Consider the following 25,270-nt stretch of genomic DNA (forward strand, 5'->3'; position numbering starts at 1 on the left):
ATAATATGCAACTGACCTTAAGGCAACTATAACGTTCCATAGAGCCCGTTAAAGCTTTTAAACACTTTCTAAAGCATTTTTACGTGAAGTGAAAAAGTAGAACGAAAAAAAAAACCTCTAGATAAAAAATAAGTGCACACACACCAACATGGACGTCTTCTTTGTTTGAGTGTTTGATCCTTGATATTGTCATTCCCAGGTAAGGTAGAATGTACTTGTTGTGTCAATGAGCCAAATATTCCTAATAAGAAAAAAAAGTTATATGCAGAGATATCATAAATCAAATTAGATTAAATTTACTTTCATTTTCATATGATACGTTTAGAATTTCAGTGTATAACAAAAAAGACCAAAAAAACAAAAAAAAACATTGAAAGTAATTTGATTGAAACAAATACGTGGTAGAATGTTAAAGATATATTATAGGTTAAATTTAATAAAATATAATTAAATTTACTTTCGTTTTCAATGAACAATGTACATGACAATTCGAAATTCAGTTTATGTAATTAAACATAAAGAACGTGTAACTTAATAACTGTAAAAGTTGAATAATTTATTTAAAATCTTACATTTACTATATATGACCTTCTTAAACGTAAAAATAATGGTAAGAATTAAATTTTTTGGGAAGGTTTTTTTTTAGTTTACTAATGTTTTTGTAGCATATTTAAAATGATAAAACACGTATACCTTCATTAATGTTATGTACCTGTTGTATGTTGATTTGTCAATTACCTATCAAACACAAATATAGTTAAACACGTAAAACACGGTTATAGCGGACACGCTTACAGCGCAGTGATTGTCATTCCCGGTGACTTTATTACATGCTGTAAACTTGACGGATATAACGAATTATGCTTATAACGAAGCAATGTGTGTGTGTGTGTGTGTGTGTGTGTGTGTGTGTGTGTGTGTGTGTGAATCAAAGATACTACTTTGACAAAGGATGCAATCACAATTGAAAGCACTATTTAAACAATGAAATACATTCATATAGTATGATATGAATCACAATCGATGTGCATAAGAAAAGGAGGAGAAAATAATCAATTGAGGTAAATATTACATATATATTTTTATGAAATCGTCTTTAAGTTAGCTTTTGTTGTAAACATATCATTTCGATTAATTATGTTTTCGTTCCTTTTTACCCTTCAAAGCACACGCACTTGGAATATTGATATTTTAAGTGAGATCACGCGAAAGATTACGAGATCTTACTCTTTCTGTAGAAGCGCAACGTGGGGCTGTATTAGATGGTTTGAACTGCGATGGGAGCTTCACTTTTGGCTGCAATGACAGTGTGTCAATGATGTCGTTCATAGAACTTTCAGTAGTTTTCTTTAATTGATGTTTATAATGACAGGATTTTTTGAGCGGGAATTAATTCAGGAATTTAAGCGATTAACTGGAGAGGAATTAACGAATGTTCTGACTTTGGCTCAGAAGCCAACAAATTCAGAAAAAGTAATTTAAGCTTTGCACCTCTCGAATATTCAGACAAGTTTCAAACAAGAAATGTTCAAGATTGATTTTGAAATCTTTGTAGAAAATAAATTTCATAAAACAATATTTGGAATTACTTTTTCTTTATCATTTATCTTGATCTTAGGCTAATAATGTTGTTGCCCCAAGAAGAAGTCTTCTTAGAAAAGGGCCTACCACTAGCTCGGAGGCAGCAGCCTGTGTCAGGAGCAATGGCCATTACCCCCCCCCCCCCCAACCCCAGGCGGCTGCAGATTCAACGAATCTGGAAAACATGACAAGGAAGTTGGAAGAAAATCTAGCAACACAGCACACACAAACTGTTGAAGTAGCATTGAAAAATATAAGAATCCTAGTATCTATGCCAAAACTTATATCCCTGGGATACTTATTGCAGTTTTAGAGGTCCTTGTAGATAATGCCACTGCCAGAGGCCATCCTGATAAAGATTTCTTTCAGAAAGCTTTGATAGAATGTAGACACCATGAGAAACATCTAGATTTGTGTAGTTTGTGTTTAAACTGTTAGGGTCATGTGATGACAGAAAGATTGCTTCATCTGAAGCAGATTGGTTGAAACTATGCAGTAAGAAAGAAGGTATAAAGACAAAAGAAGTAAGTATGAGAAAGAGAAGGCAGTGAATTTTATGTCCTATTCACTACTTGTACCACAGGGCTACCCTCTTTATCCTCCCCCATTTTTCCATAATTCAGGAGTCCCTTCTTTGGGACCAGGTTATTTTGGTAGCCCTAACAGGTACTCTGGGGACAAAGAACTAAAAAAAGAGGGGTCCATGTTTTCTCAGCAAGGAATCCGGACATGTTGTTCATGAATGCCCTAAAATTATTGGTAAGAAAGAGTAGTCTTCATTAGACTGAAGCATGCAATTACTCAGGGTAACAAGGTGTTCTGTTGAGACATTTTTAGAAGATAGCTACCATCTCATGTTAATGTTTTAGGCAAAAGTTGTTATGCATGTCAGGACCAAGAAGTGTGTACTTCAATTTTTTGGATTATTGTCAATGGATTCCATTATTTTGATTGACATGTCTTTCCATTGGCTTGTCCTTCTTTTATCACATGCAAGAAGAATTATTTTGTCCATTTTTGTGAATTTCGAATCGTTTTTCAAAATTCTAATTACAGATGAAGAACTAATATTGGAATCCAGTTCTCTAAATACATTCCTTACTGATTTCGTTGGAGTCTCCTGGATAATTTTCTTCACCTCTTCAATATGTTTATGCGATCGCCCAGTTCTCTGTCTTATACGCGTATCTTTTCTTCTGTCACCGATAGTCCCGTACTGCTCAAATTTAGTAACAATACGAACAATCTGTTTCCTTGAAAGATGTTTCACATCTGGGCACTTCTTTTTCAAAATCTTTTTCGCTAGGGTCGGCGATTTTCCATACTTAAACTAGAGTTTTACAATTTTAATTTTAGAGATCATTATTATCATTTATTTTGAAATACTTGAATACTTTTAATGAGTCATCAAAAATTATTTATGACATCATAGTATACTGTAATTACACTGTAATAGATTTTGCTGGAATAAACGCTTTCAGATGCAGTTATTGTAAAGAAAATATTTGAGCAAAGATATAGATATCCAAAGTTGGACATGCTTATTGAAACACCCTGTACTTTTGGATTCATTTAGCAGGCTTGCATTTTGTATATAATACTATTCCCTTTGGGTTTAAAGCAAATGCTTTCATATATCAAACCACAGGATAGGAGCAACAGACTATTGCAGAAGCCTTGGTATACCTTACTTACAATATATTGGTGACATATTGATCGGAACTTTGTCTTTGAACACCTGTCCAAACTTTAAAATATAATTGGCAGAGAGAGCATTTTACATAGTTTGCAACATCCTTGTTAGGCTTGGCTACTTTGTTGGCTTAAAAAAATTATCACTTCAACCAAATAATTCCTTTACGTTTTAAGGATTAGTTTTAGACTCATGAACACATTTTTTTTTAAACTTCCAGATAAAAAGAATCTTAGTGTTGCGAAATTGACGGGTCATATTTTCAAGAGAAAAGATGTAGATTTGCTCACTTTCTAAATATTTGCAGGGGAAAATATCTCATTTATGCTTGCGGTCCCATCCCCATTGCCACTTGCCCTGATAAAGTAACTAACATTTTAAAATGTGTTGGGGGTCCCAATTCCCTGCCAAATGCTTTCTAGATAATTTTATAAAGCTTCTTGGTCTTAATTGATATTTTATGCACTTTTTAGTTTTCACAACAATGGTTCTGTTCAATATGTGTACAATGATAAATCACATTTAAATACAGAAGGTTTGAAATTTTTAGTTATTGAATTATTTTAAAGAGGTTTTCTTGATATTTTAAATAAAGTTTCTCTCACTTTGTGTATTTGTATTGAAATTTTTCTGTTGAGAATCTTTATATACTAGACTGCAAGAAATTGAGTTTTGGGGTATGTTTTGGTTAAGTTTTAGGGTATTTAAGACTGTAAAAGTTATATGGTGCAATGGCAACCAAATTTTATTTAGGTAAGGAAAATACCATGCAAATATTAATCTAAAACTCAAATATTCAAGTTACCCAGATTGTTAGATTACTTGAAATAAATTTCTACTTTAGTGAGATCACGCGAGAAATTACTAGATCACACTCTTTCTGTAGAAGCGCTGAAGGGGTACACAAAGGGTTTTCGCAAAGCAGCCTTATAATTAGGGTCAGTGTATCCTACTTCAAAATTAAAACATAAAGATATATCATTATCAAGTTCATAAATCGTAATTTGATAAAAAAAAAAAAAAAACGTTAAAAAACAGTCGTTGAATTATTTTTGGTGAAGACAGAAAGGGACAACACGTTTCTTAATACATTTACATGCACCAGATAGTTAGACCACGTCACGTTGCCGGGCGCTGATCAATTAGATCAATTATCATATGCCTTCATTTCAAAGACAGCTACGGGAGAAAAAAAGGCCAACATAATCTTTTTTTATTTTATTTTAATGACGAGAAAAAATCTCGTTATTACGAGAAAAAAATCTCGTTATTACAAAATTACAAGTAAGTTATCTCATTATTACGAGAAAATATCATGTAAATTTAAAAATGTTTACATTAAAAAACAATTATTTACAATATTGGTTGTGTATGAATATATCAAACATAATCTTAGGTCAATCCTATATATCCTTGACAGAAACTGTTTAGTTATCTGTAACTAATTGAATTTTGTTTTTATGACTAGGACTACCTGGTATTTATATCAGAGTGAGATTGTATTATATGTTAAAAAGTAAATTTACATGAAGTTCTTTCTACTTCTGTACCACTATATTAAAATGATAGACTCGAATTTTTTCAGTTTTACAAAGGAAATACGTGTACGTTGGTGAAAAGGTGTTGAAATTTTCCATTCTATGGATTAAAATTTTTAGTTGAAAGGTATTTGCAGTCTCAAAAAGGTTTGTTGTGATGAATGTGACTATTATTTTCAAGGCAACTTCATTATCTTTCTCCGAAATCGTTCCGGAGCGATTCTGCTATTCTCTGCTACATTACGTGTATAAGGGATGCATTCAAACTGTGGTGAGGACTTTTCCCGAGACACAGTTAGATTATTCAAACTAAGGAAAGTGTAGTGAAAAATAATAGCATTATAAATGTCAATAACAAGGTGTGTCGATGTACCTATTTCGTGAATGTCCGATATGCAATGTCAACCCGTGCACGCACGGGTCAAAGTCTAGTTTTCATATTAGATAAAATGTCAAATCCGATCATCTTAAGTGAAAATTAAATGAAAAATAATTGTTTTATTTTATACAAAATCAAAATTTAATTAACGTTTCTGGAAAGAAGAAAATAAACTAAAAGAATAAATCAGTACTTGGAGGTCTAAAATGATGAATTTGGAACACTAGTTATAAACATATTTTTTCACAGAAAAAAGTCAAATAAAATCTACTATATTTTTATAATAACAAGATATTTCCTCGTACGTGTAACATTGGTATAATTAAGGAAGGAGTCTTTTTATTATCAAACATACTTCTTATAATAAGAAATGCATGAAATTTTGACACAGTCAAACGGATCATATTAGTTAATGATTCTATCAGTTTAATTAAATTTGACCTTTTTGTTTTCGGATAAAGGTCAGGTCAAGGTCACTACCTTTTTCCTCAACGTAAAGAGTGATAAAAATAAGTGTAGCTCTTTATAGTTCTGTAGACATTTGTTTAAGATTTAAAGATTCAAATCTTCAATGAAATCATAGACCATGAGAGTGTCTATCAGCTTATACTACTAAATTGGAATAAATATTTATACTAAAATTGATATTGCTTAGCCCGCATTTCCTCTAATTTTCTTAAATTTTGAAGAAATTTTGATTATTTTTTTATGCTTCCAATAATAAAATATTTCTAATTTTTATGTATTATGAAGACTTTATATAAAGATATAAATTGACAGAAAAGCTAATATATTGACCGTTTCATAAGAGAGAAACACTGATTTTAGTGATTTTTTTCACAAAATCAATGTATAGAATGGGCGCTTTAAAAAGCTTATAAAAATGTTATTTGATAGGCAAATCATATTTTAAAAACATATTCTGAAACCCAAGTATCATATTATTAGTTCACATTAGTAAAAAAAATCCAACATTATTGTTATTGTTTTTAATATGCTAAAACAGACTCATTATATATATATATAATCTGCAGCAATTCTGAATTGCGCAACATGTGATATTTTCCTACACCAATATTACGCCAAAAATATAGTCCTTGTTCCATTCTAAACATTGATTACATTTTTCTATGCCAAGTTGTATGATAGTAAAAAAGAAAGAAAAATATACTATTTTAATTTCCTTTCATCTTGATTTAATGAACAATTAATCAAATTTACGTTTGACAAGTCGAAAACGTGAAAAGACTCCTTCCTTAACTTGTAATAACGAGATCTTTTCTCGTAATAACGAGATAATAAACTCGGTATAACGAGATGTTTTATCGTAAAAAAGAGATAATTTACTTGTCATTACGGAATCTTTTCTCTTTTCTCGTTATATGAGATCTTTTCTCGATATAACAAGATAATTAACTCGTAATTCCGAAATAATTAACTCGTAAAAACGAGATCGTCTCTGGTAATGAAAAGGTCTTTTCACCTAAAAAGAGATCTCTCGTAATAACGAGATAATCAACCAGTAAATACAAGATCTTTTCTAGTAATTTCAAGTTGAAAATATTTTTTATGTGGCCCAATTTCAGAGATATCGTACTATCTTTGTTAAATCAGTTTTATATTATTTACCTGTTTGAAGTAAAGAATCTTCACAAGAACTTTTTTCAAAACTAGCGAAAATGCAGAAGTTATTGTGTATTACGTCATTGGTTTCATAGAGTGGTGATATAATTTCGGAAACAACAGTGATCATCTTTAAAACCTGTAACATTGACAATATGAAGAAAGGAAAAATTGAGGGGTGTACAATAAATAAAACACAAAGATCTAATATCCCGTAAAAATTAGTTTCTGAAAATCAAACCTTTTTTTAAATAAATAATTTCAAACTTAAATGGTACTTCCTAATTCTTAAAAATGCGTGAAGTTCATCTAATGATATTTTCCCTAAAAATAAATTTGTGTAAATTAAAAAAAAAACAGTTTAAAAGAAATTAGGTTGAAACGTTTGATTCAGAAAAAATAAACGTGAAAGCTGTGTACATTAATTTAGAATCGGTGTATACATGTAATTGACTTACATATATCGAAATCGAGCATTCTTTTAATCGCAAGATATTAATTTGAAGGAAGAAAAAGGAAAACCTGGCATAGTATTTAGCTTATAAGAACTTTGTAGAAACTCTCTTACGCAGCCTCTTTGCACATATACATAGTACAAACTAACTTGTATAGATGTGTAAATCAACCCATTTAATAAAAATAATAATTTGAAATCAGTTTCAAGCCTGAAACTACATGTATGTCTTCATAAAATTATGCTGAATTTTTTATTTATTTAAAAGGTAACAAAACAAGGAAGTAAGGACGAATTATTGTAGATTATCTTCTGTGAAACAATCCAAAACAACGATGAGCCATAGCGAGACCAAATTCAAATTAAGCTTCATATGCTTTTTTCTACTGATGATCATGGCTGTAAGTTAATGAATGATATGATACAGTTATTATATATAAATCATGCTTTCTTCTGTTTTTAAATATAATTGAGAAGTAAAATTGATATCAATTATAAAGTAAATGATTTTTTTTTCTATTAAATACGTCTTTGTTGATAATTTTTTTTAATCAATATGATGTTTCTTGCTCACAATTTCTAATTGATGATCATCTTTAATTTGAATGTCAGTTGCGATAGAATGACGGTTCACAACTCCTTATTATGCATTATGATGAAATGTCGAACCATGATCTTGTTTATCTTGTTAAAGAGTTTTTATCTTAAAGATAGCTTGCTCAGTCTGTGGAGCAATAACTAAATGAAAACTAAAAACAGGTGTCTCATTATCAACTAATGGGCTTTATATTATTAATCAAAGACTTAAAAAATATACATGTAATTTCCAACAGTATATACCATATATTTTATGTAGAACTGCGGCATAAGAAATTGTCCTTGGTCACAACAAACTGTACAAACGACCGATTCCTGTCCAAAAGACAAAAGTGAAATGGAGGAACGAGCTAAAAAGAAAAACTGCGAAGCATTAGCTCGAATACAAAATTGCACGGAGCCTCAGAAATTCAAATATCACTGTGTCATCAACGAGCGTGGAAACGCCATAGTAGAAGTTTGTGCAGAAGCATACTATATACATGGTGAGTTTGTTTGATAATGATACAGTACCGATCAGACCCAACCTAACACCAGAGTAAACCCCAACTTAACCCTGGGTTTACGTGAGGTTTACTCTGGGTTTACTTTTTGAAAATTTGGGTCCACTCGGGGTTTACTCGGGGTTTACTTTTGGTTTACTTGGAAATTGCTAATGAGATCAACTGTTCGCACTGAAGTTTGAAGCAGATCCGTCTTTTATTTTACCATCCTACTGCTTGTAATTCCTACCTCTTGTATATTCCTAATACACAGTTAGCGTCTGCTTTCAGGGGTATACTTCTGACCTGGTTTACTCTCTGTGTCCACTCTGGGTTTACTCTGGGTCAACTCTAGTAAACCCTGATTAAACCCAGAAAGTAAACCCAGGGTTTAGTAGGGGTTTACTTTTTGTTAGGTTGGATCTGATCGGCACTGTAGCTGAACATTTTTTGTAAGTTTTCAACATTACAAAACCTTAGACCTCGAAGTAAAATGTTGCCCTTTTGTTTTCCTAATTTATTGTTCAAAAGCATTAATTCAGCAATTAAAGAAAAAAAAAACATGTGTATCCTTTTCTGTAATAAAGGTTAAATCATGTAAGCTTCCTAGAAAAAAAAATATCTATACACTGAATTATTATTTGCAGTTAAAATTACACATTTATGATTAGCAATGAGTTGCAAAACAAATCTTTGTGATAAAATTACGAAACTATGATTATTTGATTGTTTGGATATAAAATGTCCTTTTGATAAATTAGTGATTTTTTCGCCACTAATCCATCCCGTTATTGCATCAATTTTTAAAAGCAAAATACCACCAGATTTAAATTTTGATTTACAACGATATTCCAAGAAACCTTATATTTTCAAATTAAAAAAAACCCAGTTGAATTTATTTGTCCGTTGCTTGGACAGAACTTTTTGGACAATCGTTTGGTTGTTTTCCGTTACAATGGCTTCAACATATTGATCTCGAGACCCCAAAAGCAGAGGGGTTTGAGAATTTTCATTGGACAGACAAGGAAATACGTTCTGTCTCCATTTTCTCTTTCGTCGACGCATACAGTCTTTCTCGGGTTTATAGTAACTTGACATTTTCCTTTCTCAGTAACTCATACTTTGTTTATTTATATACATGTATTCTAAGGGTATTGTCCAGAGTATAACACATATGGCGCGGTTGTACAAGCACATTTTAACTTGAAATGCAGTGAGGTTCAACCGCCGTGTCCCGATCGCTATTTATCCACAGAATCCTATCATTGTAAGTTTGTAAGGTACATTTGTACTTTAATCTGACTTAATATTATTCTTATTCATTAAAAAAATATGCTAAAACAATTGTATTTGATTCAAATTTCTTCCTATTACATAACCGTATATTATAATATGGTTTTTGTTGGTTTTGTTTTATTTTATAGACAGTAGTTGCATTGAAGCAATGAAAAAACAAACGAAAAGCAACTCCATGGTGTACGAAAGATTGAACAGCTACAATAAATCAGGGTATGTTTTTACTTAACGAAAAATGAATATCAACACAATTTAAATCAGTATTAGAAATGGAAAATAAAGTCTCATTAAGGAAGTTGGCACCTAAAAAAAAATAGTAATGTCAATCATTCGAAAACCATGGATATAAAGATGGGGACCTAAACTATTCATTAATTTCATTTGTGACCCCTGTCACAGGCCATTTTTTGGAAATTTAGGACCCAAAACAGAAATGATAATTATCCTAATATTTTTGCTAACATATTTGACATGAAAATCGATAATCTGAAGAAATCAAACAAATATTTATACATGTATTATGAACAATTTTTAGCTCACCTGAGCTGAAAGCTCAAGTGAGCTATTCTGATCACTTTTTGTCCGTCGTCCGTCCGTCCGTCCGTCTGTCCGTCCGTCTGTCCGTCTGTCTGTCCGTCTGTAAACTTTTTACATTTTGAACTTCTTCTCTAAAACCGCTTATCCAATTTCAACCAAATTTGGCACAAAGCATCCTTATGGGAGGGCAAATATAAATTGCAGAAATAAAAGTCCGATCTGTATTCAAAGCGGAGAAAACCTTGAAACTGTAGAAAAAGGGGGGTGCATTTTAAAAAATCTTCTTCTCAAGAACTACTGATTCCAATTCAACGTAGTTTAGCATAAATTATCCTTATGGGAAGGAAAATATAAATTGCAAAAATTAAGGTCTAATTCTGTTTCAAATCTGAGTTATTACGAAAATAATAATAAAGGAAAGGCGTGTTTCAATCAGTTTAATAGCTTCGGATTCGGCATCCGGTAAAATGGGTAGACAAGACTTGGCCTGGGCAAAACAAAAGATTGGCAGTTATTAATCTGCCAATCTCATTAAAATTTCAGGATATTTGATGGACCAGTATATTTGTATTTGCTGTAAATATTGCTGCAAAATAATGCGTATTTGGAATTGACGATTGCCGATCTGCCCCGGCTTTTATTTTGCCACGGCCCGGGTTTGCGTACCCATTTTACCAAGACTCGTATTCCATACATCTTAAACGAGGTTCTTTGTTTAAAGCAGCCATGACATTATACGAAAAAGGGTCGATCTGACTATGATGAATTTGCTTGTTGTGCAACAGTTCGCGAATGAAGGGAAATTTTTGAAACATGCAAAATGTATATGGTGCCGATTTTGTGAAGTAAATTGAGGCTAAATATTTCAATGCGTCGACAGTTTTTACACATGACGTTGGTGTTAGCTTGTTCTGATTTTCGTTTCGTTTTCATTATTTATGCTTTGTAACCTGGGAACTATCGTCTGTATTTCGTGATTTTTACGTATCAAATCAAACAGAGACTTCGGTAAATCAAACAGTTAACTGTTTACCTGCGCAAATTAAGCAAAATCTGATGTATCAAAAAAGTACTGAAATACAATTCATTCTATCGGTAATTCGGCATTATATATAGGTTTTGTTGAGATGCTCGGCATTTTCTCGAGTTTATTCAGTTTAAATAGAGTTTGATATCGCTGTCGGAAATATGTAGGTATATACATGTACATGTATATATATGATTCATTTCGAAAAAATAAATTGTGTTCTTTATTTGTTATAGTGCATGTTTCTTGTGTTTTAATTTTTTACAATTTCTATTTACTAACCAAACTTGAGTGTTAAGCTTCGAATTATAAGCAAGATACAGAGATTTGCTAACAATTCTATGTTTGTACACAGATCTTAAAAACTAAAGATTAAAAAAGTAAAAAAATTGTCAATATTTATTAAGAAAATTTTCAAAATCTCTTCTTCCAGAAACCAACTTTAACAACTTATTGTATTGTAAACGTAACCTTTTTTAGCTCACCTGAGCCAAAGTCTTCTTCTCAAAAACTATTAGGCCAGGAAAGCTCAAATTTGAGTGGAAGCATCCTCAGGTAGTGTAGATTCAAGTTTGTTCAAATCATAGTTCCCATGGGTAGGGTGGGGCCACAATTGGGGGATCAAGTTTTACATAGGAATATATTGAGAAAATCTTTAAAAATCTTCTTCTCAAAAACTATTAGGCCAGGAAAGCTCAAATTTGAGTGGAAGCATCCTCAGATAGTATAGATTCAAGTTTGTTCAAATCATGGTCCCCGGGGGTAGGGTGGGGCCACAATTGGGGGATCAAGTTTTATATAGGAATGTATAAAGGAAATCTTTTAAAAATCTTCTTCTCAAAAATATTTGGCCAAGAAATCTCAAATTGGCATGTAACCATCCTTAGGAAGTGTAGATTCAAGTTTGTTCAAATCATGGTCCCTGGGGGTAGGGCGGGGTCACAATGGGGGATGAATTTTTATAGATAGAGAAAATCTTTAAAAGTCTTCTTCTCAAAACTATTAGGCCAGGAAAGCCCAAATTTGAGTGGAAGCATCCCCAGATCATATAGATTCAAGTTTGTTTAAATAATAGTCCAGGGGTAGGGTGAGGCCACAATGGGAGATGAATTTTTACTTAGGAATTAAAGAGAAAATCTTTAAAAATCTTCTTTTTAAAGAATTTTTGGCCAGAAAGGGTTTAAACTTGTGTAGAGGCATCCTCGGGTAGTGTAAATTCAAGTTTGCAAAATCACAGTCGCTAGTGGTAGGGCGGGACCGTGATGGCGGTTTGAATTTTTACATAGGAATATCTTAAAATCTTAAAAACTATTCTGGGAAAGTGTTCCGTTCAAAACTCAGTACTTAGTGTGAAAGCAAAGGTTATGCAGATTTAAGTCTGATGAAACCATGATTCCCTAGAGAAAAATGGGGCCATGAAAATGGGGGGGGGGGGGGTATATAGGAATAGAGAAAAATCTTCTTACAGGTACAACAACAAAAGGGGCTTGGTATTTACCAAAAAATAAGAGGTTGATAAAAATTGGCAGATTTTCAATTTTTTTAAAGCAAGATCTACTGTACTCAGTTGTCAAGATATTTTGATACTGTAATGCTAATTTGATCAGAATTAAGGCAAGTGTTGCTCAGGTGAGCGATGTGGCCCCTGGGCCTCTTGTTTACTAATGATTTTAATACAGTATGAAGTTCAACACATGTAGGGACTATAGAAGTAAAATTAAAAAAAAGTCAAAGTTTAAAAATTCTTGCTTTACTGGTGGTTTCTAAGACCAGTACATAATGAACAGATTCTGTTACACAATATTTTAGCAATGCACTTATACGCAAATAAAAATAAATAATAGTAATTTCATCTTTCCAAAACTTTACATTCAAATGTACACACATTTAATATCTCATTTTAAAGTAACACAAAGAGGGGTTGCATCTTGAAAATTGAGATATAGCATAAAATTAGCTAATTTTAGTCCAAAATTGGAGTTAATTTTTTTTTTAACTTCTATGAAATATAAGCTCAATATGCTAAAATATATCGATAGAAATATCAAAATATTGTTTAAATGTGTTTTTAGAACATCATGAATATATTGTAATACACAAACTATCTAGAAGTTTGGTCTGCGCTGAAAATTAGGAAGCTAAAATAACAGTACTCTAAATCTAGTGAGTTAAGAAAATAGTTCATTTCATTCTTGAAAATCCGCCACAAAATATAGTCCCTTAGTAAACTCTGTAAAATGTATTTTTTAAAAACAATTTTATTCAGCAAAGTTTATTTGGCATTGTAAAATATAAATATACTGCTAGAATTAATATATGATGCTGATATTTCAGACTAGAGGTGACCCAAAAAATGGCTACCCAAAAAACCTAAGAAGCAAACCTCTTTGCAATCATATCAAAATGCGATTAACCATCTTTGACATAAGGACATCTAATGGGAAGAATATTTAGCAACAAACAAAACGGAAATTTAAGCTTTAAAAGGTTAAGGAATAAAATAACTAGAATCATCTCAGAATTGAAACCAGGTACATGTAGCACGGGCATAGGTCCATTACACCCGACCTTTTAACAAATTAGCGACTGACCTCTTTTTATTTAATAAATATTCTTTACTATGTCAGATTAAAATAAGTTTTAAACGAACGTCGTTATAAGTATAGCCGAAATACGATGAATTGAATTTTTTTTAGTATTTCCCAAATGTTGCCTTTAAACAATATCCTTGTTTGACAACAATGGCCCCAATATAAAAAATGCAAAGTCGCATCCATTATTAGTGATGACGCTTTATACGATTTTAAACGTTAAAGCTAAAATAGAATTTAAATGAGATGCTTACCATCCAAAAGACCCTCTTTTTAACGAAGATATTATAATGAAATCATATTACATGTCAGCAAAATTTTGTGTTGGCCTTGTGCTATGTCTAAAATGTTCACAATCTTTGCTTAACGTTATTCAAAGGGCACTTTTTTGGTGTACTGCAAAGCAGATATGGTCAAGGGAAATCGAAGTATTATAAAATTTGGATTCAAAATAATGCGATGTGTTATAACCTTATACATGTAGTTTGTATTCTGTCTCCTAATTTACCCACTTCAGACAACGTAGACGGATAGATAACGATTTTTAATATCGTAAAAGCTACAAATAACCCCCACCAAAACAAACAAACAAACGAACAAACACAAACTTACAATAAAGAACAAATGAAAAAACAAAATGATACAGGAAGGTTAACAATGTAGGTCAAGGGAACCGAACAATGCAAACATTACATAGTTATAGACCAAAAGATTTTAAGAAATCATGGTAATACAGAACTATATAAAAAACAATGCACAAAGTACATATACATGTATGTTTACTTACACTGTTAAGTTTCGGCAAGAATAGAAAGGCAGAATGCCTTGGAACATAGGAAAATGTGCGAAGTTAGAATAAAGCGCCAAAAACGTCAACACGGAAAACATTTCAAGACAATTTCAACAAAATAAACGGATATAAACGGATTGGATAATAACAGAATGGGACCCACTACACTTTTACAAACTACGATCAATGTAAACCACTTGCACACTTCCTTAAAATAATGAGGAGCTTAATCAGGTTATTAGTCAATCATTTTTTTTACAGACTAGAGGTCGTATCCCATCTGACCATTGGCATGAAAACTTTGTTCTATGTCATTGTATACTATTAACACATTTCAATTTTTTGGTTAACTAAGAGGAGAAAATATCTCCGGACGAGTACTAATGTACCTTCAATATGATAATTTTGTTTCTTTTGCTTTTTCCGCAGAGATAATACATCCAATACTGTGATTGCAGTCGTTGTGCCAGTGGTAGCCGTCCTCATAATCTTTCTCATTGGATTTATGTTCTTTTTACGATCAGCTTTAAATAAATGTAAGTCTTTCTTCCTTGAAAGTAAAACGAACAATTCTGTATCACCAAATAATTATTATTTTATTTTTCTTCAATGTCGAGAACTAATTCTCTATTCATTGTATCAGTCAAAGCAAAGCAATTGGTTTTTGGAACGCAGTTCGCAGTTTTTAAATCCACGATTCAAAAAGGAAATGCATTCTACATATTGAACGCAGTTTACAATTAAAAATTTATTCCTAATATGTGGGCTTAAAGTGATAAACTACTACCACTGTTAAAATATGGTGATTTTGAAAAATGGGGCCCTAAAAATACATTACTTATTAAAAAAGGGATTTTAAAGATAGGGCTCGAAAACAACTACCATGCATATAAAGTACATGTATCGTATTATAGTAATAAATATTTTGATAGGGTTTGTTCAAAGGAATAAATTCAAATAGACTTTTTGTTAGGAGCACCTCGGCCCTGGGGTCGAATTTTGCCCAAAAATCGACAAAAAATTCAGACACTGATTTCTAACATAGTGGTGTATATTAACAAAATGTTTAAATTCTGGATAGCTCAGTAAGTTAAACCCCCGGCGATGTCACACATGAATTTTTGTGCCTTGGTTCAATTCCATCTGTGGGCATTCCTTTTCTTTTTTGAAATTAACGGCATTTATTAACACCTTTTTATTTGTAATATAGAAAGGAGGGGAGGAATGAGCATATAACACGAACGTGTGCAATGGCGACATCAAATGTCAAAAATGCAGGAGAAAGGTTTCTAGAATAGAAAAAATGGAGGCTGGGTTAGTTAGGGTTTGGTTTTCCGGCCCCTTAGCATCCCGGCATCAGGAACGTACCCCTATACAGCGGATGTAGCGGTGAATACTAAAAGTCGTATAGTTAAACATACGGTGATTGATGAAAGTGTTCAAACATCACGTAAGAATCCTACTACATCTGCAACTATCGACTATTTTGGAAAAAACTACGGCGACGTGCATCATTTGCAGCAAAGAATCCAACGTTTGCGTAGTAATAATAATAATAATGATGTAATTTAAACACGATTTAATTAAATTTAATTTTTTTTTTAATTTAAAATTCATCCAATCATTTCGAGAAAGATTTTATTAGACGCAGAATTCAAAGCGCAACATAGATATTATGTTTTAAAATTAGTGTGAGGTCATTTTAACGCGATTTAAATGAGTTTAAAATTTTTGAAAAATTTAAAAATTCACCCAATCAATTCGAGAAAGATGTCATTAGACGCAGAATTGTAAGTGTAACCTGAATATTATATTTTGAAATCAGTCTAAGGTCATTTTAACACGAATTACTTAAATTTAACATTTTTAAAAAAATTTAAAAATCATCCAATCAATTCAACAAAGATGTATTCAGACGCAGTATTGTAAGCAATTTTTAAATTCATCCAATCAATTCGAGAAGGATGTCAATGGACGCAGAATTCTAAGCACAACTTAGATGTCATGTTTTAAATTTTTTTAAAAATTTAAAATTCATTCGATCAATTCGAAAAAGATGTCATCAGACGCAGAATTGTAAGCGCAACCTGGATATCATGTTTTAAAATTAGTCTGAGATCATTTTAACACGATTTAATTAAATTTTAAATTTTTGAAAAAATCAAATTTCATCCCATCAATTTGAAAACGATCTTAATTATTTGAGAAAGATTTCATTGGACACAAAATTGTAAGCGCAACTTAGATATTATGTTTTAAAATTAGTCTGAGGTCATTTTATTACGATTTAATTAAATTTAAAATTTTCAAAAAAATTAAATTTCATCCCATCAATTTGAAAACGATTTTATTAGACGCAGAATTTAAGTGCAACTTAGATAATATGTTTTAATATTAGTCTGAGGTCATTATTACACATCCATTGAGTTTTAAAATTTAGAATCCCTACTCGGAATTTCCGGACAATGATTTTCCTCGTAAGGCTAGATGTTCATGTCATCTGTCATTTATGAAAATATCAGCTTCTTATCTTTGCTTGTTTTTGAGGAAATGTGTGGACAAGGAGAATTCGTAAAAAACGTGTCCTATATTTTGACCCCAGCTAGCTTCCGTACTCGGAATTTCCGGACAATGATTTTCCTCGTGAGGCTAGATGTTCATGTCATCTATCATTTCTGAAAATGTCAGCTTCCTTTCTTTGCTCGTTTTTGAGGAAATGTGTGGACAAGGAGTATTCGTCAAAAATGTGTCCTATATTTTGACCCCAGCTAGCTTCCGTACTCGGAATTTCCGGACAATGATTTTCCTCGTGAGGCTAGATGTTCATGTTATCTATCATTCCTAAAAATTTCAGCTTCCTATCTTTGCTCGTTTTTGAGAAAATGTGTGGACAAGAACTTTTTAAAAAATGACAAAAAGTCCGAACCGGAAGTGATTTTTACAAAATAAAAAAAGCGTATCAAGTTTAGATGATAATAGATCGATGCTGAAAATTTGACAAAAATCGGACCACCCATCTCGGAGAAATCTTCTGCACAAAAATGTAAAGAAAAAAAAAAGAATAAAAAACTAGATACGATCTCGTTACGAGTAACGAGTAGGTCTTCCGTTCAATTTTTAAACGATACGATTAAAATATCAATGGAATTTCAAAATCCCCCCTCCACTCCCTGATAATGTATGCGATTGTCAATATCCTTTAAAAAAGTTTTAAGTTATCTATAATAGAGTTTGCGAGTTTTTTGACCCCTAATTTAAGGGGCCAGCCCCTTTTTCTTGAATTCAGTCGAAAGGTCTCATAAATTCTAACATTTTTTGTTCTTACACCTATTTAAAATTGTTGATCATTTTTGAGATACAAATGATTAAATATTTTAAGGGCCAGCCCCCTAGATCCTTAATGGGGACAGACATTGGTGTTTTGATTGATGGAATCAATTAGAATCATCAATACAGATATTTTCTCTTCTACAATGCTTAACAAAATATGTCTCCTTCTCTAGATATATTGCATCAAAATATTAGTACTTTGGCCCCCAAAAAACCCCTAATTACGAGATAAATAGGCGTGGCAATGATTTTTTCTGATAGATATTGTAATGATCAACAACTTTGCTTCTATAATGCATTACAAAATATGTATCGTTTTTAGGTTATCTGTAATAGAGTTTACGACAGTATTGGCCCCTAAATAAAGGGACCAGCCCCTTTTTCTTGAGTTCATTCGAAAGTTCTCATGGATAATGACATTTTTTGTTCTTACACCCATCTAAAATTGTTGATAATTTTTGAGATACAAATGATTGAATATTTTAGGGGCCAGCCCTCTAGATCCTTAATGGGGACAGACATTGGTGTTTTGATTGATGGAATCGATTAAAATCATCAACGCAAGCATTTTCAATTCTACAAAGCTTAACAAAATATGTCTCCTTCTCGAGATATATTGCGTCAAAGTTTTAGTACTTTGGCCCCTAAAAATCCCTAATTACGTATTAAATGGGCGTGGCAATGATTTTTTCTAATAGATATTGGTACGATCAACAGCTTTGCTTCTATAATGCATTACAAAATCTTCATCGTTTTTAAGTTATTTGTAATAGAGTTTATGAGTGTCTTGGCCCCTAATTTAAGGGGCCAGCCCCTATTTCTTGATTTTGTTGGAAAGAACTTTTCATTATCTACCACTTTTGTTAAATATGTCTTAACAAAATATTAACTGATAAAAAGATACAGATCAAAATGTATGAAATTTTTGATGCAAAATTCGTATCCAATTTTCGAGCCTAGGCGAGCTCAAAGAAATGGCGCCACTGGCGCAAAAAAAATACGTTCTGCACATCTTCAAACTATGGTCTACCTATCCTGAAAATTTCATATTTATATCCCTGAAAGTCTCTGAGTTTATGTTTGCACAAAATGGGTCGTAAAAACTGACAAAATCGGCCGTAAATCGGAACCGGAAGTGATGATTTCAAAAATTCAAAAAACTTCTAGAATTATGACCACTGGCAATCATCTGTTAAAAAATTGTTCAAATCGGCCGAATAGTTTTTGAGATATCGCGTGCACAAAATTTGTGGAAAAAAATAATAATAATAATAATAAGAAACAGTACGAAAACAATAAGGTCTTCCGTTGGAAACGGAAGACCTTAAAAAGTGAAAAAGAAACATTACAATAATAGAAGGGTCTTCCGCTGAAGACGGAAGACCCTAATAACTAGATAGCTCGCTGCAAAGCAACGAGTGGCTCTTCCGTTAACGTCGAAAGTAAAGCTAGAAGTTCCTTTAAGAAGCAGAGTCCTTAAACCAATAAACATAAGTTACAAAAACAAAAAGAAAATAATCGAAATGATTCTTGGTACGAGTCAACAAAACCCGTATGATTCTAAATACGAATTAGCAAAAACCTTATTGATTTCAAGAACAAATTAGCAATTACCAATCCGAATGTGTTTATGTAAGATTCAAATATTATCGAATTATTTTAGGTGGTAGTTAATTTAACTTTGAACATAACATTATTTTCTTAACCAAGAATGTGGAATAAAAATTTCCGGAAAAATAAATTTTTAAATCCTTATATCTCTGTAATGCATCGTCTGAGTTTAAGACGGATTTCAGTTTTGATTTAAGCTTCATAAGCTCTTATTTTTACTTTTATGATTATTAATTATCGCTACAAAAAGTAATTCTAAAAAACATTGTAGCCCTTCTGGTCCCTTATCTGAGGGGTCAGCCCCTTTTTTGATGTCAAATAAAAGGTCTCGCAAATATAAACATATTTTTTTCAACAGGAATTCACGAATTGTTAGCCGTTCTAGATATATCAAAACAACTGTTTTCTTAGGGCCGACCCTTTAACTCCTTACCGGGACCACCAACAAAACAATTTTAGGTATCATATTGTTGAGAACAATATTTTGAGCAACATTCCCTCTACAATGCTTTTCAAACTATTTCTACTTTTCGAGATATTTATGATCAGAGTTTTGGACTGTGGCCCCTTGAAACCCCTAACTACATACATATGACTTAAGCATGGTACTGTATAGATAAACAGTTGTACAATGAACATTTTTGGTTCTATCATTAATAACAAATTATTTTTCAGTAAAGAGTAATTATAAAAAGACTTTAGAGCCCCCTTGGCCCCTAATTGAGGGATCAGCCCTTTTATCTTGATCTTAAATAAAAGGTCTCGTAAATATAAACACATTTTGTTCAACAAGTGTTCACAAATGGTTGACTATTCTAAAGATATCCTATAAAGATGTTAAGCATATTGTTAAGAACATTATTCTTAGCGCTTTTTTGTTCTAAAATGCTTTTAAAAATATTTCTCCTTTTCTAGATATTTATGATAAAAGTTTTGGACTTCTGGCCCCTTAAAACCCCTACTTACGTAACAAATGACTTAGCTATGGTACTGTATAGATAACCAACTGCACAATGAACATTTTTGCTTCAATAGTTGATAACAAATTATTGTTTGGTAAAGATTTATTGCAGAAAGAGTTTAGAGTCCTCTTGACCACCTAATTTGAGGGGTTAGCCCCTTCTCTTGATATCAAATGAAAGCCCGTAAAAAATGAAACAACTTTTGCTTTACATGCGTTTACAAACTATTTACAGGTTTAAAAAAACATCAGAAAATGTGCACAATTTTTGGGAAAAATTGTGCCTATTAACGACTTCCAGCGAGCTTCAACGCCTTGCGTATTATCCACATTTTAAAACAATGCAGTACATTTACATACTTTCATCTAAAATCACTGAACATTTCAAATTTCTATCATGATTTGTTATAGAAATAAAAAACGACCCTTAAAAATTCATTAAATCGTCAATATCCTAAACCGGAAGTGAAGTCACTAAAAATTGTACTTAAAAATATTTATCCCCTCTGATGTTCTATAAGTCTTTAAAGTTTGGTGCAAATCGGATGAATATTTTTTGAGATATAAAGCTTTAAAGAAGGCAGAAAAAGAATGTAAGACTAATTAAAAGAATAGAACGAAGCAGTTAAAAAACAAGAGGGTCTTCCGTCGGAAATGGAAGATCCTAATAATAATGTCCTTATTTATACAGGATAGCACAATAAGTTTACAAAACTAGTTTACATTGTGGTCCTGAAACGAATTTACAGACAGCAACTATATACAGAAGACATACATACAAAACGTATTTCAGTATACAATATACATTATATGTGTTTGAAACTACATGTAATTGCCTAAAATAGAACCATACTTTATATAAACCTTCGCCGATGAAAATAAAATACAGGTGATCTCTGCAACGCTGAATGCAAATAGTCTCTTAGGTAAGCGTATTTAAAAGGTTCTAAATGTGGGTGACATGTTAAAAAAGAGATAGATTATTCCATAAAAGCGCGCCGTATACTGTAAATGATCTTCTAAAATATTCCGTCTTTGCCCTTGTAATGTATAATGCATTACTTTGGCTTAATCTAGTTGATCTTGTATTTATTTCATTTACATATTTAAAAAGTCTAGATAATTGGGAGTTAAATCATGTAAAACTTTAAAAACAAGAATAATTGTTCTGTACACAAAGTAATCTGCAATAGGCATTATTCCATGTTCAGCACGTGCAGACATTTTCATACAGCAAGGTGTGATTGTTCAAGATGGGGTCAAGTGTTAACTACTTGCGAGCGGGGCATGAAGTTGAAACGTCTAAACTCAAAAAAAAAATCCCAGAATTCAACCAAAGTGAAATTACAGATCTAGATTTACTCAGTAATGTAGGGGAAAAATATTGCAATGTTGCTCTAACACACTTGATTTAAGAAAGAAATTGAAACATATGTGACAAGAATTAATATAATCTTACGGGTCTTTCGTATAATCAGTTTGAAGATTTGGTTAGTCATCATGTTCTAAACTGAATGCGATATTAGGAAAATAAATATCCGATTTTAACGTCATTGTAGACACATCATATATGAGAATTAAATCTTCTTAAAATAATACATTCCTTATTTTTAAAGGATACTGTGTTAATGTTTTCAATGGAATGAAAGAAAATTGATGCATAAAATGACTTTTGAAATTGCGTCACGCGAGACTTTCGATAGTTGCTAATATGTCCCTGGTAGTACATAAACGCATAAAAGTACTATATCGTATTATAGAAATAAAACTTAAAGTAAAATTTAAAGACAGTAACGTGAAAAAAGCGTCCAGAACTCATACCGCTCGAACAACGACTGTGAAACTTTCAATTACTATACATTATGAGAACTAGAACCTAAGAGTTTAATGTCTATGGCTTAAAATCAAAATTCCGTGGAACGGAAATCGATATACTTTTTGTAAAGACAGAAACCGGCCCTATAGGTCAATTCATTTGTTATTCGCAATAGATTTGTTCAGGCTCAAAATATGAAAAAAAATATTTGAATTGCGAACTGCGGTCTAGAATTTAGTTCATCATTGAATTGCGAACTGTGAATAACGAACTGCGTTCCAAAATCTGATTGTCCATACCAATAAAGATAAAACGAGCTATTAAGATAAAAAAAAATGTTTTTTAAATTCATTATTCATTAATAATTCAATAAATATATTGTTAAATGACAATAAGTTTTAGAGTGCATTTTCAATTCTTGTACTATTTCAAACAGAAAAATAAATCCTTTGGTGTATACCAAAACATTTGTACATGTGTTATCTTATAATAATGCTAGTATTGTCTCTTAATCATAGAGTATTTTCTATTACATGATGATACAAATTCCGCCATACATGTATGAGTCAAGTTCTGTTTATAATAGAACATTTTTGTTAATAAAGAAACGGTCAAATATTTTTGAAATGTATATTTATATCTAGCACGAATTTCGAGTAAGGAAACAACCCCCCCCCCCCCCGCCAAAAAAATCCCCAAAAAACAAAACAAACAAAATCAAAACATCATGTATATACATGTTGACCCTGAATATCTGTATCGGATATTAAATGTTTTATGATTGGTATGTTTATCTTATCATAAAAACATCACATATTGTCAATTCTTTTTTCCTCTTTAGATTTCTCTACGATTTTGTATTCACGTCCTGGGACAAATGTTTAGGTAATGTATTTAAGTTAAAGAGAAGGAGCATTTCCTTTTGACGCTTTGTGGCAAAAAGTACGTTAAATGTGGTTAAAAAAAACGCACTTTGAAAGACTTGTTCAAAGTTCGTTAAATTTGGGACCAAGTAAGCCCACTTTATAAAAAAAATTTCAAAGTTTGTTATGAAGGTACATCAACATTATTTAGTATCGAGACACTTAAGGCGCCTAAAAACATATTTATAAATCACAAATTCTTGAATTGAATTCCTAATTTGTTGATAGCATGATGATTTATTAAGACTAATGAATCTAATTTACCCTCTTTAAAAACGGGGATCGGTGTGAGGATGGGGGTTAACCCAAGATACATCTCAATTTTGATTGAATAAATCAAGATTTATTTAATTTTAGAACAAATTATAACTTATATTTTATGGGATACTTTAATACCTTCATTGTGGCCGAAATTCGGCCCCATTCCTAATCGAAAAAAGGTAATATTACTACAAATTATTAAGCGGTATTTTTTCCCGACTTGTTAACACTGTTTATCGGTATATATTTAATTATCTTGGATAAATACTATGCATAAAACCAAAATGTGTGATCTTTTAACCTTAATCAGCAAAGTTTTAATCATAATACATGTTTAAAAACATTCTGTAAACATTGCCAACTTTTATTCCTAATTTCCTTTATCTTTCTAAAAAAATGCTGTGTTCTGTAGAATCATTAAGCTGTTTCCACATACATGTACTTAATTGATATTTTAGAAAAATAAAATATTAAGCATCATAAGTTAATTTTAGATATAAATTTGATTTCAATAAGTGATACATGTATGTATTCTTACAACAAAGGACAGTACATATATACATGCATATATCAAATATTTTTTTTCCTGGTTACTAGAATCAGATTTCTGGTAAATACCTTTTCAATTTTAAACTTTCAATTTAAATACGGATGAATGAGGTTACATATATTATACAGACATTTTTAGGAAAGTCACTTAAAAGAAGCGATTAAGTAGGAAATACTCATTTTATCATTAAAATGAAAAGTGCAAGTTTCCTCAGGGGGGTTAAATTTCAATTAAATGAAGTTTTACCTAAACTAATAGTGATTATTTCTTAGTATTAGTATACTTTAAGATAAATTTGGGTATATATAGCCTAATGATCCAAACAGATTAAGGGTGTTTCATATTAAATGAAGGTTTCCTGATTAGAGTCCAAGTTCAATAGGGAAGGATTTTGACTTAAACTAAAAGTGGTTATATCTTAGTATAAATGTAATTTCGATTAAATTAGGGTACAAATATTAATTGAAAAAGATTTGTTTTTTTTTTAATAAATACTATACTGATTTAGAACTTTAAAATGAAAAGTATGGGTTTCCTCATCGGGGTTTTAGTTCAATAGGAAAGGATTTTTAATTAAAACTAGGGATATATATTTTACTTAAAAAAAGGGATATGATTAGCATGAACTTAGATAAGGCATTAAAAATGAGAGATAGGGAAATAGTGTGTTCGAAGGAGAGAAAGAGAGAGAGAGAGAGAACTTTTAGTGATACCTTTTAGTTTTGCATAAAATCTGAAAAAGTACATTCAAATGTATTGCTTTACAGAGATGAAACACATTCTCAGAATTTATGTTTTGACAAGGATTTTTGTGTTGCAGCACCAGGGTTCAGGCATAGGTTATCTTCCTAAAAAGACGATTGAGGACCAATAGTGCTAAGGGAAAAAATCTACGCCATGAAGATTGCTTTAATTAATACTGGTTTAGAAGTGATAACGAACCTCTGGTACATTTTTTGATTAATGTGTTTTCGTGTTTTTTTTCTTCCAGAAATGATGATATGAGAGGATAAATACACTTATTACGTGTACATGTAGGTGTAAATTCAGTAGCATTGAAAGTTGGTTATACAATGTACATATTTTCTTGTTTTAATGTTCCTAAATAATGCTTTATCATATTGATATTTAAATGTTTCAGTGATACTCAATAAAGAGTCAGAGCCTAATGTAATGTATTATTTACTTTCATAATCATTGATATTCTTTTTTACTAAATGTATCAACATC

The 25,270-nt window shown here is 31.5% G+C and overlaps 1 protein-coding gene across 1 annotated transcript; it reads left to right on the forward strand.

The window, feature by feature from the left end:
• The first annotated feature begins 65 nt into the window (after positions 1–65).
• LOC136271489 (uncharacterized) lies at positions 66–25,209 on the forward strand. Its single transcript, XM_066071596.1, has 8 exons — positions 66–199; positions 7,537–7,669; positions 8,125–8,350; positions 9,498–9,614; positions 9,772–9,856; positions 15,018–15,124; positions 23,148–23,191; positions 24,861–25,209. The coding sequence occupies exons 2-7, from the start codon at positions 7,604–7,606 to the stop codon at positions 23,189–23,191; spliced, it is 645 nt and encodes a 214-aa protein (XP_065927668.1). The 5' UTR covers positions 66–199; positions 7,537–7,603; the 3' UTR covers positions 24,861–25,209.
• The last annotated feature ends 61 nt before the right edge of the window (positions 25,210–25,270 follow it).

This window comes from Magallana gigas, chromosome 9, assembly GCF_963853765.1.
Source record: "Magallana gigas chromosome 9, xbMagGiga1.1, whole genome shotgun sequence".
In the NCBI taxonomy this organism is placed as follows: Eukaryota; Metazoa; Mollusca; class Bivalvia; order Ostreida; family Ostreidae; genus Magallana; species Magallana gigas.